General features: G+C 57.3%; 1 protein-coding gene across 1 annotated transcript in view; it reads right to left on the bottom strand.

The window, feature by feature from the left end:
• Window positions 1–444: 444 nt before the first annotated feature.
• WIZ (WIZ zinc finger) overlaps window positions 445–17,986 on the bottom strand; it is a gene marked incomplete at both ends in the record, with an annotated part of 56,196 nt that continues 38,654 nt past the window's right edge. The window contains 8 exons of the mRNA XM_082012194.1: window positions 445–604; window positions 792–984; window positions 1,291–1,737; window positions 2,125–2,655; window positions 2,885–3,421; window positions 5,794–6,297; window positions 6,985–7,149; window positions 17,621–17,977. Of these exons, the coding sequence (XP_081868320.1) occupies window positions 445–604; window positions 792–984; window positions 1,291–1,737; window positions 2,125–2,655; window positions 2,885–3,421; window positions 5,794–6,297; window positions 6,985–7,149; window positions 17,621–17,977 (2,894 nt within the window). The remainder of the gene's footprint in view (window positions 605–791; window positions 985–1,290; window positions 1,738–2,124; window positions 2,656–2,884; window positions 3,422–5,793; window positions 6,298–6,984; window positions 7,150–17,620; window positions 17,978–17,986) is intronic.

The following is a 17,986-nucleotide window of genomic DNA, read 5'->3' on the forward strand; positions in this document are numbered from 1 at the left end:
TTTTCCGGGAACGCGGCTGCTCCCTGAAATTCCCCTCCGACTCGGCTCCATCCAGAATCGCCGCCGGTAAAGACCGACTCTGTTTGTTCTTTGGGTTAAAAAACAAAACACAAAATGGATTTTGGGAAGCGAGGAGGGGGGAAAATTCCAGACAGACACCCGCCCACCGCTTCGCCCCCCATGCCGGGAACCAGCCTTGAGCCGTTCCCTTGTTGATCCGGTGCCGGATCCCAGTTTGCCGCGTCGCTCCCATGGGATTGCCGAGGGTTGTCTTGATCCATGTAGTGCTTGTGGGACTGGGCCCCCCTGCCTTTCCCAAAAAACCAAAACAATAAGGAATTGTGGATGCGGGAAGGGGTGGGGGGGTGAGGATGTTCCGGTGACATCCGCGGCTGCTTCCCCGTGCCGGCTCCGTTACGGTGAGAGCCGGAGTTTGGGCTCCCGTTACTGAGCCTCGGCGAGGGTGGGGGGTTCGGGTGCAGGGGGAGCTTCACCCCGTAAAGGATCCGCTTTGGAGAAATTCATTTCCAGGATGTGCCGCTGGAGATGCCGTACCCATTCCTCCTGGATGGAGAGGGGACCCTGGAATTCCACCTCGCAAAACCTACGGAGGACACGGCGTCAGCTCGGAAAGTGCGGTTTGGGGAAGCAGGGGGGATATACACAGCCCCCACCTCCCCAAAAAAAGAAGGATCCATGCTGCGCCAAGCGGCCAAAGGCAGCGCTTCCGGGCGGGAAAGGGAATCCCTACGGATACGGGATGAAATTCCCCATTCCCCAGGGTGACCTACCTGCATTTGAGGGTGTAGATGTTCCCCACAAATTTCACCAAGGAGGTTTGCGGCGGGCGAGGGACCAGGGATGGCACCGGCCTCATCCGCGGCGGCGGCTGCCGCGTCTCCTCCATTTTCTGCTGGAATTCTGCCCCTTCCTCTTCCCGGTGGAGTGGGGTGTCCAGGGGTCTCGCCTGCCTCCGTTCAAACTCTGGGGTAGGAAAAATGGGGGCTTAGATTGGGGGGGGGGGGGCACCAAGGGAGGCACAGGGCGCTGCCGGCACGGCACTGCCGGCACGGCACAGCCTCTCTGCTTTCAGCTCCCCGACGCAGGGAGCAGCCCCCACTCATCACGGGGAAGCGAGTCCCTGGGAGGAAGAGGAGGAGGAAAGGGGGGGTCTCAGCTAAAGAATCCGCCCCCCCCGGCACTGCCGGGAGCATGCACGGTTTTTCCCAGCGCTCGGCCGGTGCTGGAGACCCCCGCTGCCCTCTCCGGGCTGGCTTCTCCCCAACTCACTGTTGATGTTCGAGCGCTGATGTTCCTCCACCTTCACCAACGAGAGGGGGGAAGTGATCATGGGCCGCTCACCGCTGCTTCCCCCATCCAGGATTTTTCCGGCATCGCCATGAGCCAAATCTCCCGGCAATCCTTTGCTCAGAAGAGTCACGCCGCCGGTTTGAAGGCTGAGCGGCATTCGTCGAGCGCCGCTGCCACCATCATGATCCCGGGCGTGGGAAGAGTTCCGGAATTTCTTAGTGAAGGGGCGTCCGCCTTGGATGTAGCTACGGTAAGCGCCGGCTTTTTGGGGTCGATGTCGGATCCATTCACTGAGGGTCTCGATAGGCGAACCGTTAACACACCATTCGGTGACACCGAATTGCCGGAGGTGCGCCCGCGCGTGGCTGGCCAAAGCTTTGCGGTTTTCGAAGTAGAGGCCGCAGAGCTCGCAGCAGGCTTCGCTGGCTGGAGGGAGGCACGGGAAGGTGAGCGGGCGAAGGCAGGGACGCGGCACGGAGCCGGTTCCCCAATGCCGGCTGCCTCCCTGCTCCGCGCGGAGGCAGATCCCCCGTGGGATTGAAAGTCCCCGTGTTTGCCAGCTCCAGAAACGTGGAGGGTTTGGGGAGGGCTGTGGGGACTGAAGGCTCCACAGAGCCAGAATAATTCCACAGGGGCAGCAACGACCTCAAATCTCTGTTCCCCTCTCCCTGATCTGCATCCCCAAGCCAAAAATCCTTCCCGGCACAGCACCGGGGGTTCCCCACGCCTACCCACCGCGTGACAGACATCTCGAGAGGGAGCTCCACCGCGCTGTTCCCACCTCTTACCTCCCATCCCGCATCCCCCACTTACACGTGTGAGCAGGTTTGTCGTGCACGGACTTGGTTTTGAAGGGCAGCTCGGTCTGGATGTACGCTTTGTGCTTGACTTCGGCGTGAGGACCCAACCGATCGTCCTGCAACGGCCGTTTGGCAGATAACGGCGTCAGGAAACCGCCCTGGGGTTTGCTGGTGAGAGGTGACAATGAGATCTCCCGGCTCAAGGTGGAACTGCCGGGGCTTGGTTTCCCCGTCCGCCCGCCCAGGGGAGGCAGGGCCATGCCCTGCAGGATTTTTCCGGGGGACTTGGGGTCCGTCCCTTCCTCCCCAATAGTTTTAGGGGGTTCGATACTGGAGGTGTGAGGTTCTTTCTTGATAATGCAGGGTTTGGATTTCTTTTTGAGGATCTCTCGTAGAGTGTCGATGGGCGAACCGTTGACCGACCACTCGGTCACCCCCATTTGTCGGAGGTGGGATCGAGCGTGGCTCGACAAACCTTTGCGGTTTTCGAAATATTCGCCACAAAACTCGCAGCGGATATCTCGCACCGGGTCGGCTCGGGAGGCTGCGGAGAGAGACGTGGGGTCAGGGTGGGGATGAGAAGGACCCCGGCCGCAGTGAGGGGGCCCCCCAACACCGCGGCCCATGGAAATGATGTGGGCTCCCCCAGAGCACTGGGGAGAGCCCTCAGCCCCTCCCAGAGCAAGAAGAACCCCCATGTCCCCGTCCCCGAGGGAGCGTGGTCCCACTCGGCCCCACAGATGGAGCGGGGAAGGCGAGAGCCGTTCACTTACAGAGGTTCAAGGGAGACATCTCCTCCCGCGGTGACCAGGCTCGGTCAGATGGGTGAGGTTCTCCGTGGAGTCCTCCCGACATCATCTCCCGCTTGATTTCCACCCTCAGTTGATCTTGTTTGAGCTTCTTCTGCAAGGAGGGAGGAGAAAGGCCTGGAAACATCTTCCGGGCGGTGGGAGGTGGGGACGAGGTAGGAGATTGCCCCATGGGGCTGCCGGGTTGCTGGACCTTCTTAGCGAGGGTGGGGATGTGAATCTCTCCAGGACCACGCGGTTCCAAGGATCCCAAGCTGCCCAAAAGGGTCTTGGCCATGGCTTTTTGCCCGGGACCAGCAGGATTCGAGGCACTGCTCCGCGGCTGGGTTCTTCGTTTGAGGATCTCCCGTAGCGTGTCGATGGGCGAGCCGTTGACGTACCACTCGGTCACCCCCATTTGTCGGAGGTGGGATCGAGCGTGGCTCGACAAACCTTTACGGTTCTCAAAGTATTCGCCGCAAAACTCGCAGCGGATATCTCGCACCGGCTCCGACCCCGAGGCTGCGGAGAGGAAGAGAGAAGAAAGACCGGCATTGCTCAACAGACAATTGGGACAGACGGACACAGCCAACGGCAGCAAAGCCGATCCCTGCCCAAAGTGGGAAGCAGGCTGGAACGCATCGTGGTATCCCTGGAAAACGCAACAGCCAGCGGCTGCGGGGAGCTGGAGGGCTTCCCGGCGGGGCTGACGGCAGAGCCATGGGCCGGAGCGCTGGGATAATGTGGCCGTTCGTGTCCCCGGGAAGCGGTGAGTGTCGCTCGTGGCGCAGCATCCAAGCCCAGCTGCCATGGGAAGGAGGAAGGTCTCTGGATGAAGACACGCTCCTGGACACCGCGGTGCCAGTGGCACCAGGACAAACATTACGTGCCAAAACTGAGCACGTCCCTGCCAACCCCAGTGCTGGATGCTCGGCCCTAGAGCGGGGGCATCTCTGGCCTCCAGGAAGCACCAATTCCCCACACATTGATGAAGAAGAGGAGGAAGATGAAGCAGCAAGAGGTTTTACCACCAAAAACAAGCCACAACCTGAGCTACGCGATATCCCAGAGGAGAAATGCCACTTCACCGGTCCTCGTCTGCCCTCCGGCTGCAGAGGGGAAGGGAGAAACCATCGGCGCTGTGTCGGGATGGGGAGGTTGAGGCAGATCCCTGCCTGGAGCTGGGATTAAACCACGCCAGCGGCTGAAACCCGCACAGCAAGGGAGACTCGAGCAGGATGATTTCAGGTGGAGGGGAGATCGGCACAGGCAGGACTTGTCCTGCCACTCCCGGGCACCGTGCGGCCATCCCCACCAGTGGAAAATGCTCACTGGGGAGGCCTGGGTGGTAATTTCTAACCTCAGTCAGGATTTTGGGTGCTGCTGAAGTGATGCCAAGAAGGGACCTAAAAAGACAGAGCGGAGGCATCACGGCAGCCGAAACTCGGCTCACCGCGCAGACCGGACCCAGCTGACAGCCGGCACAGCCGCGGCTTCGGTTTCCTGGCTGGCAAAGGGGAATGAGGGAGAAGATAGGCCGATTCCTTGTGCCACAGCTTGGGACCTGTATGACCTCCCCACAGCATACCGGGGACTTCGCTCACGCCAAACTTAGCAGCCAGCCCAGAGTTCATCGGGCTCCTACAGCTTCGTTAGCAGGCAGCCCTAATGAAGAGGAATTATGGTGCTGGCTACGAGACGGGGCAAAGCGCTTTTCTGTTGCTGCTCCAAGTCTTTAAAGGGCTGCGAGGACAAGCTGGGACCAAACTTTGCACCTTGTGTGACCAGCGGAGGAGGAGCACTCCCAGAGAGCATCTCTGCTCCAGCAAACCCACAGGCGCATCCTCCAGCTACAGAATTCATCCTGCTACCGGCCAGCGTCCAGCTCTGCCATCCTGGAGCTTTACAGCTCGGGAAAAGCAAGACGGTAGCCAGGATGGAGTGATTTTATAGCCCTATGGCTCCAAGAAACCTCGCAGGGTTAGGAAATCCCCAGCCACAGGGATTTTGAGGCGTATCAGGTCTTAAAGCTGCTCCTGCAACGAGGGAAGGAGCGGATACAGCAAACGTTAGAGTGCTGTCTTCTGCTTTGTGTCAGGAAACGACCCTCAAACGCGCCACGATTCCACACCGGAGATGAAGTGCCTGTTGGTGATGCCAGCAGTGGGACAGGCTTGCTGGGCAAGTCTGGTAACGAGGATGAAGAACTAACGAGCCAGAGAAGCCAAAGAGCCCTTTGCTGGGAATGTCTTCATCCACAGCTCAACACATGGTGTTGAGAAGGCAGCAAGAGCCAGCTGCTGCCAGGAAAACTATTTTGGTCCCAAGATGTCGGAATAATTCACCGATGGAGCTTGGGGACAAAGAGGGATGGGTCAGCGCCAGGGCCGTGGTCCCAAGAACCGTGGCAGCACCTCTCTGAGCGCATCCGACACTGGAAATGGCAGCGGGGAACAGGCTGACGCCAGCAAACGCACAGCGCTCCGCTGGGAGAGGGGTGCTGGTGTGCCGGATTGAGCCGTGGCACAGAAGGGTGCTCCACGACAGCCAAACCGTGGCCCGGAAGAGCCAAGGGAGGCAAGAAAAGTTGGGGAGAGAGATGCGGAGGGCTCGGAGGGCAGAGAGTCAGCAGCTTTCCCAAAATCCCAACAGGAATCCCCGTTTGCCCAGTCAGGGAAGACCGTCCCCTCCGACAGTCACGACTGAGCGGCACATCTCTCCTCGGCACAGCCATTACCAAACGCTGGATCCTCCAGCAAGCTCTGCGCCCTCCCAGCTGCCAAGCGATGGGACGCCTGGCTCGGCAGGAGCAGGATGGGAGAAGCTGGGGATTTCTCCTGCCCTCAGCCAAACGAGAAATACTAGGGGGAAAAAAAAAACCCAAAAACACTCACTTAAATTGAGGGGTCCTTCCTCATCCGCCTGTGGCCACTGTGCTTTCGGGGAGCTCTGCAGAGGGCTCAGCGAGAGCTTGGAGCTCTTCTCCTCGGGGTTTTTCGGAGACGGAGACCCCGAAAGAGCAGGCGGCACCTTCTTAAGTATGGGGGATCCCGGTTGCGAGAGGTTTTTTGAGAAGCCGGGAGGGGATTTGATGGCTTTATTAACGGGACCGTCCAGCGGGCGATCACCGGCCTTGCTGAGCGCCAGGAGCGTGGGTCGAGGGGAACCGGTGGTGGCATCTTTGGGGGAACCGGATTTTTTGCCAAGGGTGGGAGACAGGGGGCTGCCGTCGGGTTTGCCTTTTTGCTTCATCAGTTCGTAAAGCAAATCGATGGGAGCCCCGCTGCTCTCCGATTCGGCTACGCCGAGTTGCCGTAGGTGAGAACGGGCATGGCTGGATAAGCCTTTGCGGGTTTCGAAGCAGGCACCGCAGACTTCACACGTCGTAAGGTTCTGGGCTAAAAAGAGAAAGGAGGGGGGAGGGGGGGAAAAAAAGAGAGAGAGAGAAAATAAAATCAGGGCACAGACATGGCAGGGAGCACAGGGCGCAGCGTCCGGCCACGTTGTTTCTCCTCCTCAAGGGATTTTTACCACCCCCAACCCTAATTTTGAAAGTTAAGGTGCTCCTCGCATCCCTGCACGGGCAGGAATAAAGCAGGGAAGAGCGAGCAGAGCCGTGGGAGGACAAGCATTGCTGCTCTGGGGTGGAAGGAGGGTGGTTTTCCCGCTTGAGGATGTTTTCTAGAGTGTTTTTGGAAGACTTCTCCTGCAATCAGTGAGCCGCAGGCAGGCTCCGAAGCCCAGCCAGCAAGGGAGAGGGATCTCAAAGCGATCTTTTTAGGGGAACGTCGTTAATTAGGAGAGGAAGGACTGACTGAGGTAGTTTAAGGAGGAGAGTGAGCACATGTTGGTCCTGGCAAGCTTTGGAAAGCTGCTAGCGCCGGGGAAAGAAAAGCAACATAAACCAGCAATACCGGAGTACAACACATCCGCCCTCTTAATTAGAGGATTAATTAAGCAAAAGGACCTGAAAATCCTCCCGGATCAAGTTAAACAAATGCCTGCCTGGCTTCCCGCTCTCTCCTTGCAGCAAAAACACAGCGCTCAGTGGTCAGAGATGACAAAAAGCCGAGCAAAATACTCACTTTTGGAGTCCTGAGGCTCTGGTTTGCTCCCGGGCGGCTCAGGAGACAGTTTGGTCCCTATCCTGGTGGGGGCTTGATCCAGCTGCCCAGCAGGAGTGCTTTTTTTTGGGAGAGGGGGTGAACCCACCTCCATGGCCACCAGTTCTTCCTCTTCCGGACCCAGGACTGCCAGGAAAAATAAAGAGAGATCATTAGCCCCCGAGGGCAGATAACATGTCCGAGGGAGTTCAGGGTGAAGAGGTGGCTTCATGAGGCAAAGGTTTAAGCTGCTCTGGAGAGCTCAAGAGGGAGAACCAGAGAGAACAGGGCTCTGAGGGTGCTTTTAGAGGGGGACATCCCACCCTGGTGGCAGGTGACACACCGCTGGGGACAGTGGTGACCTGCCAGCAGGACTTCAGGGTGCTTGGGGACAGTGGGAGGAGGGAGGACGGTAGCATTTCCATGTGGAGGGGGAAAACGGTGGCAGTTCCCTCACAGGGGATGGTGGCAGCTCTCTCTGTGTGTTGGGACATACACACATGAAGGTGGCAGCTCCCTGAGGTAGACGGGGACGACAGGGACATAAAGGTGGCAGCTCCCTGGGGTGGGATGATGGAGGAGCGGTGGCAGCTCCCTGCGGGAAGCAGGGGGACAGATGGTGGCAGCTCCCTGTGGGGAAGGGGACATGAAGGTGGTACCTCTCTGCTGGGGAGGGGAACTGGGATGGTGGCACCTCTCTGCAGGGCAGGGGACGACGGCCGTTGGCAGCCCCGCCCGGGCCCGGTCGGGGGCTGCCCCGGGCTCATCGGGGCGGTGCCAGGGCGCGGCCGGGATTTGCATCCCCCCACCCCGGATCGTGTCCCCCCCTCCCCCAGGGGGGCGGGGAGGAGGGGGAAAGGCTTCCCCCCCCCACCCCGTGGTGACTAGAACCGGGCGCGGCCTGTTGCGAGCGGACGGGCCGGCCGCGGGGGGACCCGCCGAGGGGATGGCGGGGGGCCCCGTGAGGGACAAAGCGAGGCCGGGATACGGACAAAGGAGGGCGGCGGCTCGGCGACAGCGGCCTTCGCCGAGCCTTCCCCGCTCCCATCCCCTTCCCCGTCAGGGCCGGGCCTGGAACCGGCGGCTGCCCCGGGTCGGGCCCGCCGCAGCGACGGGGGAAGGGGAGGGGGGGTCGGGGGTGGGGGCCGCGGGTGGGCCCGGGCGCGGCGGGGCGGGGTCGGCGGAGGAAAAGGGGGGCTCACCCGGCTCGGGCGCCGCCTCGGGCTCGGGTTCGCCGTCCCCACCCCGGTCCCGGTCCCGGGGTCGCGGCGCCGCCGCCGCTTTTGTCACTTTGGGCTGCGAGGAGGTGGAGGCCGCCATCTTGGCTCCGGCACATGCGGGGCGGCCGTCAGGCCGCCAGGCCGAGCGCCGAGCCGCGCGCGCCCGCCCGCCAGGCCGAGCGGTCGAGCGCAGAGTAAGACAACTAAGAGAGCACGGCGGGGGGGGGGCGTCCCCGGGGCGGGAGGCCGAGCGCCGAGCAATCGGCAGAGGCGCGTGGGAGGTGGAGGCGGCGGGGGGGGGGGGGGAGGAGAAGGGGAGCGCCGAGCGATCGAGCGGAGGGTGGAGAAGTGGGGGCTCCATAGCGGGGTGCGAGGCCCAGGCCCGGGCTCTGGCTCCCTGACAAGGCCCCAGGCCAGGCCCAGCTCAGCCCCAAGACCGACGTGCGCAGGCCCATGGGGCTCCCCTGGCCCCACAGGCCCAGCCCCAGGGCCTGTGCCCCTCCATGTTCCCCCTCACACCTCCGGCCCAGCCCCACAGGCCCCCCTTTGGGGCCTGCCTGCCCCCTGCCCCTGACTCAGCCTCCCCCCCGGCAAACGGGGCTCTCCCCATCCCAACACCACTGGTCCCGGGCTGGCCCCCCACCCAGCCCCGTACCCACCCAGTCAAGCACCACCCAGACCCCTACCGAGATGGACAAGGCCACCCCAGGCCTTCTCCACCGCCCTGCCTCTCTGCCACAGCCTGGGGTGCCACAGGGAGTGAGTTTCTATTCAAACCACTCCAATAAAAAGCAAAGGAGAAGCAATTCACTGTCCAGAGGAGGGATAAGGGGACATCAGCCATCTCTTATGGCACTGCCACCCCTCCTGAAAGCCAGGGTTGTAAGTAACTCCTGAACACGGATTCAGACCCAAGGGAAGAGGCAATGGCAGCCAGGTCTCCCCGAAAGCCCCACTCTTAAACAGACTGACAAGCGTTACCAGAACCAGCTGAGAATTCCAGGTTTTTGGCAAGAGCTTTCCAAAATTACAGCAGGCATAGGGAGAGAGCAAGCCCTTCAAAGGGAGACGTGGCCGCGCACTGCCGGAGGCGAAGAGCAGCAACGACAAGTCGTATTGGAAAAGGGAAACGCTGCTGGAGCGCAGTGGGAGGAGAAGGGAACACGGTGGAAACACGTGTAGGAGACCAAAATCCATCCGAATTGGGAACCAAAATCCACCTGGATCGCAAAGCAACCATAACAAGTGCAGAGCATTGACCTCAGCCCTGAGCGGAGAGGTCCGATCCCTGCTGGAACCGTCCCCACCCCATCCCAGCACATCAGGGTGACAAACCCAGTGCCAACCAAAGGAACTGATGGGCAAGTAAGGGTTACTTAGGGAGTCCAAAATAGAAATACAGAAAGACTGAGAGCATAATTGTTACCTGGGATGGGTCCTGCTCTGCTCCACCCTCCTCCTCACCTCCCCAGGGAAGGACAAGCCGAGTCCCAGTGTGGCCACAAGCATTTCCTTACAGTTTCTGGGCTTACGAGTTGAAAACAAGCATTCAAAGCCGGCCGATTCGGTCCGTAATGACACCAGGAAAAACCCGCCTGCTGTTCCCAGAGTGCATAAACAAAACCGAACCAAGAAGAGGCAGTGGGGGAAGAGGAGACAGCCCGCGAGAGCCACAGCTAAAACAAAACCAGATCCACACTGAACACTTAATTTTTCAGCATGGGGAAGCTTTGGAGGTTCAAATTCCTACTTACTTTCACATTGCAAGACGGCTTAAAAAGAGGTGCTAGGTGGATTAACCAGCTTCTGCGAGGTTAAAGAAGCCACAATGGGCCAAATCCTGACATTTTTAGGGAGTTTCAAAGCCTGCAGCAGTAACCAGAGGTCCCCAGGGGCTCCGGTCTCTGCACAGTGACAACACGGAGGGTCTCATCCTGGCAGCTTTTGGGTGCTGAGGTGATACATGCTCATGTCTGTGGGGTGGCACAGAGATTCACGAGTCCTCCAACACCCGTGAAACATCCTCACACTAATTCTCAACCAACCACGCTCAGAAGATGGGAAAGAAAAAGCCCTTGTAGCAGCTGACAACCCCATCGCACCTGGAAAAAGGGTCCGTTCGGACAATCTGCTGCTTTAACCCTGATTCAAGGGATGATCTGTGGAGCAGCCGGTGCCACTTCTGAGCTGCAGAGCTCAGCTGTGGTCTGAGAAAATGATTCCCCAAATTTGAGCCAAATCTTCCTGAAGTAGATCCAGCGATGGCAACAAGGGGTACGGGAAACACCGGGACAGCAAGCCAGCGATCAGGCAGTCCTGCCTAACGTGCTCTGTCTGGGGTGAGGATGAAAGCATCTGTCTTTGCTGGCCAGCCTACGGTGTCCAGAGCTCTGCGCGAGCTGATTCCTTGCCAAGGGGGTTTTGCCAGCTCTCTGTTGCGCTTTTGAGCTATCAAATCATTTTAAATACGGTGCTTCCCCTCGCTGGCTGTGCCGAGGACGACAGGCTGCTAACAAACTGCGCCTAAAGTTCCTCTCTTCTTTCTCTGCTGGAGTGGTAAGACATAAAACCTCTCCTTGGCTTAAAGGGGCTGGAGAAAAACCAACATCAGGCCTAAGAGGTCAGGAGGAATCGCTGCAGCAGGTGCAGGAGCTCACTGAAATTTAACACGGAGAAGAGAAATACAAGAAATAGATGCTGTTCCTTTCTCCACTGATACCCTGCTGGGATGCGGAGGTGGCCATGAGGCTGGTTTTGAACCAGACGTGGTTGCAGTACCCGTGGGTATCCCTGGGTCATCCCAGCTCAGGGCTCCTCCCCTGCAACATCCCCTTCTCCAGCAGTTACAAACCAGGGTCTCCCAAAAACACCACAAAAGCAAAAGAGACAATTTCTATCCGTGGTTGCCAAGACTGAAATAGATTATTATGACCATCTGCCTTCAAGCGCAGTCCCCAGGGATCCTCACTCCACGATTCCTGAGCTGGAAGACCTGGCTGTGAGATTTCACACCATCTCCTGTGGCCAGAGATCAGCAGCAGTGAAAACGGAGCTCAAATTCAGGCTAAAAACTGACGTCTGGCCTCCCTGTGGCACTGCCTACTATCAGAAATCTTCAGAGACCAGGAGAAAAGACAATATCAAGGGCAACGGCCCATGTTATCCCCGTGCAGGGGAAGGAAGGGAAGCAGGAGGCCAACGTGAGCTTTTCAATAACCTGGAACTCAAGAAAGGAATCAAAGACAGTGGAAAGTAGGTCAGGCTGCGGGTGAGCGCAGAACGAGCATGCAGGGAGGAAAATCAGAAAGGCCGACACAAAAGGGGAGCGTGACCCGAGAACTGTAACACGAGGAGGGTCCTCAGGGCACGTTAGCCCGGGAGAGAGGCTAGTGGTACCTCCAACCCTCCCCAAACTCAACGGGACACGGCCCTGAGCAACCTGACCCGGCTTTGAAGTTGGCCTTGCTGGCAGCTGGGGTCAGGTACAGGCCTCCAGAAGGTTTTGCTAATCTCCGTTCATCTGTGATTAACGCAGCCACCACGGGACGCACGAGCGTGCTCCTCGACAGAAAGGAGGACAAAAGGCCACGTCCACAAAGCGTCTCGATTCCTTCACGGAGCACAACCACAATTAACCAGAGGAAGCAAAGGTCAGGATGGAAAGCAGAGCCGCTGCTGAGCTGCGCCGAGGTCTTTGCTCTCAAGTCAAAGCGTCGAGGAAGAAGTGAGGCTCCAAAAAACCCCATAAAATCTACAATAAACATCCTCGTCCAGCCCTAGTTATGCTGGTGGAAGAGTTTTCCCCTTCTGATCTCCTCCAGGCTGTCCACAGCCTCTTGCTGAGGCTCAGGTTGTGGTTGTCCCCATCCCAGGCACCACAAAGTCATGGGCTCCTCCAGGCCCTGGTCATGTTGGCTCGCACACCCTGGATGAAAAGAGGTGGGAGAAGAATCGAAGCAGCTATGGGGTCTCTGCCCACTCGTATCTCTGAGCAGACCACACCAGGGTTCCCCCAGGACACCCCTAAAATCAATTTTGGAGCTCTTGAAACTGAAACCCCATCCCTTTTGCACTTCTTGTCCCCTGGAGGGAGCTCCCTGTTCTCCTGTGTCTTGGACTGAAGCCCTGCAGAAAGGGATCTGGGGTTTTTGGTTGATGGGAAGCTCAACAGGAGTCAACCACGTGCCCTCATGGCCAAAAGGGCCACTCATATCCTGGGGTGTACTAGGCACAGTACAGCAAACCAGCTGAAAGACGTGATGGTCTCACGTCTCGGTGTGGCCTCACCTCGAGTCCTGCGGGCACTTTGGGGCTCCACAATCTAAGAAGGATATCGAAATACTTGAACGCGTCCAAAGGAGGGCAACAGAGGTGGTGAAAGGAGCAGAGGGCTTGTGAGGAGCCGCTGAGGAGACCAGGGTGGCTCAGTCCGGAGAAGAGGAGACTGAGGGGTGGCCTCATGGCTGTCTACAACTTCCTCACGATGGGGAGCAGGGTGGAGGTGCTGATCTCTTTTCTTGGGTGTCTGGTGGTAGGACGTGAGGGAACGGCTTATAAAGCTGCGTCAGGGGAAGTTCAGATTGGCCATTAGGAAAGCGTTCCTCACGGAGAGGGTGGTCAGGAGCTGGAACAAACTCCCCAGGGATGTGGCCGTGACCCCCAAGCCTGTTGCTGTTCCAGAAGCGTTTTGGAGAATGCCCTTAGATATAGGGTTTAACTTTGAGGTTGCTCTACGTGGAGTCAGGATTTGGGCTGGGTGATCCTCGTGGGTCCCTTTCAACCCAGGAGATCCTAAGAATGTTTCTGAAAACTCTAGAGAGGAGGAAGACACTCTTCAGCCAAGGCAGGATCTTGGGCATGGTGGGGGCAAGCCTCACTTTTGAGTCCTCATCTGGGGGCTCAATACGAGCAAGCAGCAGACAAAGCAGTGGGGGAATCACTCCCTGAGCCTGTACCATTCGACCGGTGCTCTCCTCCTCCTAAAAACCCACGCTATGTTGGATGCGCTCCAGAAGGAAGGACAGACCCTGTCTTCTCTGGCTCTGCATGGGGTGGAAAGTCAGCCAGCAAATGCACGTTTGCTCCTCTTCCCGGACGTGGTGAAACATCGCTATCGCTACACGGGAGCGGAACGAGAGGAGAAATCTAGGTCTAGCAGAAGACCTCACTGTTTGGACAGTAAAGGAGATTGTGGGGAGTTAAATCTGGAAAAAAAGGGGAGAAGAACAGAGGATGATGATGCCAAGCCTGCAAAAGCAGTCTGGGGGACAGAGCAAGGTGAGGCAGGCTACGAGGAAGCAGAGCTGCGAGCCGTTTTGGAGAGGATGCAATTGCCTAACACTTCCCAACGCCTGCCAAGAAGCACCACGTGTTCTCCGAGGCGGCTGCCAATAGTTTCGGAGCCAGCAGATACACAAACAGCCTCGCTAAGGAGCCACGCCGGGCTTTAAGGAGGCAGTTGCAGCAGCAGGACCCACCTTCGCCCATCAGAACATACGGGGAAAGCCACCACTGAGTGCAGGGACCTGCCTGGAGAAGCCACCAACCCCACGAGGACGGCTTGGGAGCCAGCTGTCTTGCAGAAAAGGGTGGGGAAAAAAAAGGTTTCAGCTTTTTAAGCTGCTTGAAACCAAACCAGAGTGAATGTTGCAACCCACCCCTACGTCACAGCCTGTCCTGGGGTGGGCAGGAGTCGAGATAACCCTCCTGCTCTCCGCAGAACTGCGGCCGGAACGAGTCCGACGTTGAGCGCAGCACTTCAGGGAGGGCTCAGCCGTATCGGGGAAGGAATCACGAACGATCGAGGGTCTGAAATCAGGTCCGAAAAGGGGAGGTTGAAAGATCTGGGTCTGCAGGAGAGCATAAACTCTTGTCTTTGCTTATTGTGCGTAAAACGAACAGTAGTGCATTTACATATTAAAAATACCAAAGACCCCATCGGCTTTCCAAGGGCGAGGGCTGGTGGCAGCAGTGTGGATGCCGAGGGCAGTGGTGGAGTCTCCGTCAGAGCCTGGAGACTCCACCAGCCAGGCTCAGGTTGGTTTAGGTGCCATGGGCTTGCTTGGAAGCAGCAAGAGGGAACAGGTAACCTCCGAGATCCCCTGGTATCTCAAAACATCCTGTTTTTGCCACAGACGCTCCCATCTAAACAACCAGTGTAGCCAAGTTCAAGTTCTCGCTGCAGACCCAAACACCTACTTCCTCCCTTTGACTTTTAGTTTTGCTTAAAGAGGTGGTTTTTTGTTTTGTTTTTGAACAAGCAGCCAAGGATACGAGACCAGCAAGAGCCGACCCAGCTCTCCCGCTCCGCTCATCAGCGGAGCGAGCAGGTATTAAACCGAGCCCTTTCCCAACGCCGCTCTTTGCTGCTCCTTCGCGTCCCACTGCAAGCAGCTCTGGGAAGGGAGACTGTGAAGTCCACGAGGACAGAGGCGATCAGAGGGTCTGCCCGTGGCTGGTGATTTGGTTACAAACCCAAGAACAGAGAGCACCACCATACTCATCGAATCAATCTCCCGGCACACAGAGCCAAATCCTCCGCCCTTGTTTCCCACCGCAGCCTCGTTAGAAACCACGAACCGCAGCCGGCACAGAAAACGGTTCACGAAATGCTCCCCGAAAAGGGGGTTTCTCCCTGCCTGAGCGCTCATTTGTCCACCCCCGCGACAGAGGGTTTCGGTTAAGGGTCTACCGACATTCTTAGCTCTTATCAGCTCGAGAGGCATCTTGCAACGCTGGCAGAGACCTTCTGGCAGTTCATGCGTCTGGAAGTGAAGAGGAAGGAAGCAGGAAGCGGTTCACGGAGAGCTGCCTGCAGATGCTGAGCTGTGACATCGTCCCGGGGCGCGAGCAGCAGCGCTGCTCCCACGGCACGGGGCTGCCGCCACCGCGACACGGAGCCACCGCCGGGCCTGGTGCGGTGCCACCACTGACTTTGCACAAGATCCTCCTGCCATTGTAACTTGCTAACAGCCTGTATCTCATTAATGTTGCTTAAAACCCTCTATAAATTACAGAATTAGATAAAATGCTAGCAGAGGATGTCAACACTAAGCAGGTGCCCTCAAGGCAGCTCCTCGCTCCAGCCTGGGAGCAGCGGTCGAGCTTTTAGCACGGCCGCAAAGACCCACGCAAGACGCAGGCAGCTCACTCGAGCTCTCACACGTCTCACGAGCGATTTGAAAAGACACGGGGACAAGTGGCTTAAAAAAACCAGCTAAAATCCTTCCTGCTACAGATTCGGCATCCCCCATCTCCAAACCCAGTTCACTGTTTGCTCAGCTGCTTTCCCGCAGTCGTATTCAGAGCAAGAGTTAAATAAATATTGCAACGCAACGGGCGCCACTTCGTTCTTAAATCGGTTGCGACAGATACTTTCAGCACGAAGCCAGAGCGCCCTGAAAGCACATTTTCGGGCTGGAAGCAAAACAAGGAGGGTTTCGACTCACAGCAAGTCGTCTCTGCAAGCTTGGGAGTGCAACTAAGAGACTTCAGGCTTGGTTTAAATACAAAAACCGTCCACCGATCGCTATCTCCACGTGATCTGCTCTGCGTGCTTTGGTTACACAACAGGTTGCTGGGCCAGAGATTTTTAAGCTTTCCAGATTTACCCATTTTCTTGGCATTGTCCCCCAAAGACATGACTCTTAAGGAAATATGGAGCACGCGAGTTTAAATCCAGGAGTGTGGCTTACGGGGTTATTTGAGCTCTTGCTCTCGGGCAGGTTATGCTCACCCTCTGCTCATCCCACGTGTCCATCCTCAACCTTATCTGGGTTTAAATACAACGCTGAAGCAGACCAGAATTAAGCTCCAATTCAACTATTTTTACCTAAAAGGACAATTCTCCACCCAATTTCTCCCACCAAACACCCACTGGCACGTCAAGGCAACTGGAGATGGGCACAGCAAGGAGCAGAAGATGTTCCCAGCCCTGGGCCAACACCACGTGCTGAAAAAAACTTGAGTGACATCGCCTGAACCGATAAGCAAGATCATATTTCAAGACGTGCCCCCTTTTTTTTTTTTCCCCCCTAAAACTTCACATTGGGGACATTCGATATTAGATCTGCCACGTTAAGAACTGCGTTAACCTCTTCTCTGATGAGGGGTTGTTACCCAAGGGTAACTGAGATACTTTCCACCCTTTGCAACTACAAAATACCCAAGCCCTAGTTTTTAGAACAGTGGTGCTATCTAGAACGGCTTGTGCTCGTGAATTTTGGGCGCCGAGAGACATAAAAATTGCCGAGCAATATAGTCACAGTCAGCAGGAGCATCCAGCCCCTGGCAGCAGAAACCCAGCTGAGCCCTCCAAAACGCCTCTTGTTGGCATCAGTCACCACCCCGGGCTGGCAGCTATTCATCATCCAAGGTTTGCCATGCCAAGAAAGAAGAGTTTGGGTTTGTTCGTATTTTAATTTGCATTCGTTACGCTCAAGACTCATTCCAAAGAGCAGCCAGGCATGCGGAGCAGCCTGGAGAGCCGGGATTACAGGCTCTTCGATATTTCAATTAAAGACAGATAGCTTCTCGCTGCCGGGTGTATCTAACATAGGCTTAGGCCGAGCAGAACCTAAGAAGCTTCTTCAAGGACTTCAAGATGCTGCCAGAAGCACCACGTGCCAGTAAGTGGTTGTTTTTCCTAATGCACGAGCAAGTTTTTAGGCTTTAGAAGAAGAGTACGCTGCAAAGTTTTTTGGTGCAAACTCAGTTTTTCGGAGGCTTGCAGAGGAAACCTGGAAGCTGTTGGGGATGGGTTCTGCTCTGGAACTGATGATCCCATGTGAATAATTTGGAGCTCCACTGATGGAGAGGGAGCAGCTCGGACCCAATTCCGTTTGGGAAGGACCCTTTACACTCCCCCCACGGTAACATGGCACCTAGGGAAAACAAGCAGCTGAGGGGTGAACGCAGACCCCCGGACCAGAGGTCGCATCCTGCCTTCTGCGTGGCCGAGCACGGCCAGGCTGGACCGGTGCCAGCGACCACCCTCTCCTCCCTCCCTCCAGCCACGCTCTGTCCCGTGATTTGTGAAGCTTTAGGGGTTTCCCCAGTGGAAACCTTCTTCCTAAACGTGACGCTTTTCAAACGACAAAGCCCAAACATGCAAAGCACAGCTCCCCCGTGGGAAGCGACCCTTCCATCCACCCCTCAAGAGACCGCACTGCCTGGCTCTTTCATCGTCCGCGTATCCATCAGCCTGCCCTAAACCAGCATCAGATTTCACAGGACACAGAGCGTCAACGAGGGAGACGGATAAATCAACACCATGTTACGCCGATTAAACCCTTCCCTGTAAACACCCGCCCTCCAGCAAGGCTCCGTTCAGCAGGGCGCGATGGTTTGGGGCTATCAAAAGGGTTTCTGGCTTGCATAGGATGTTTGGGGACACTTACCGTCTCTGTAGGGCTCGTCTCCCCAGGATGGGGGGAATGGGGACAGAGGAGACCGTGGAATGCTGCACTCGGACATGGGGGTCATGCTCTTGCGAGGCACGAAGCCGTGAGCTTCCCTCTCTCGGCTCGGGGACGAGGGCTCTGCTCCCATCGCCGCTTGCAGCATCGGATGCTCTGATGAGTTGGCCAACAGCTCCTTGAGGATGTTAATGGGCGAGATGGTGAGTTCCCAGTTGGTAATACCAAAGTCCCTCAGGTGGGCTCTGGCGTGGCTGGAGAGACCCGCACGCGTGTCAAAACCGGCCCCGCAGAATTCGCATCGCATCAGGCTGAAAGTACTCGGGTCGAAGTTTGCAACTGCGGAAA

This window comes from Phaethon aethereus, assembly GCF_964289735.1.
Source record: "Phaethon aethereus genome assembly, chromosome: 32".
Classification (NCBI taxonomy): Eukaryota; Metazoa; Chordata; class Aves; order Phaethontiformes; family Phaethontidae; genus Phaethon; species Phaethon aethereus.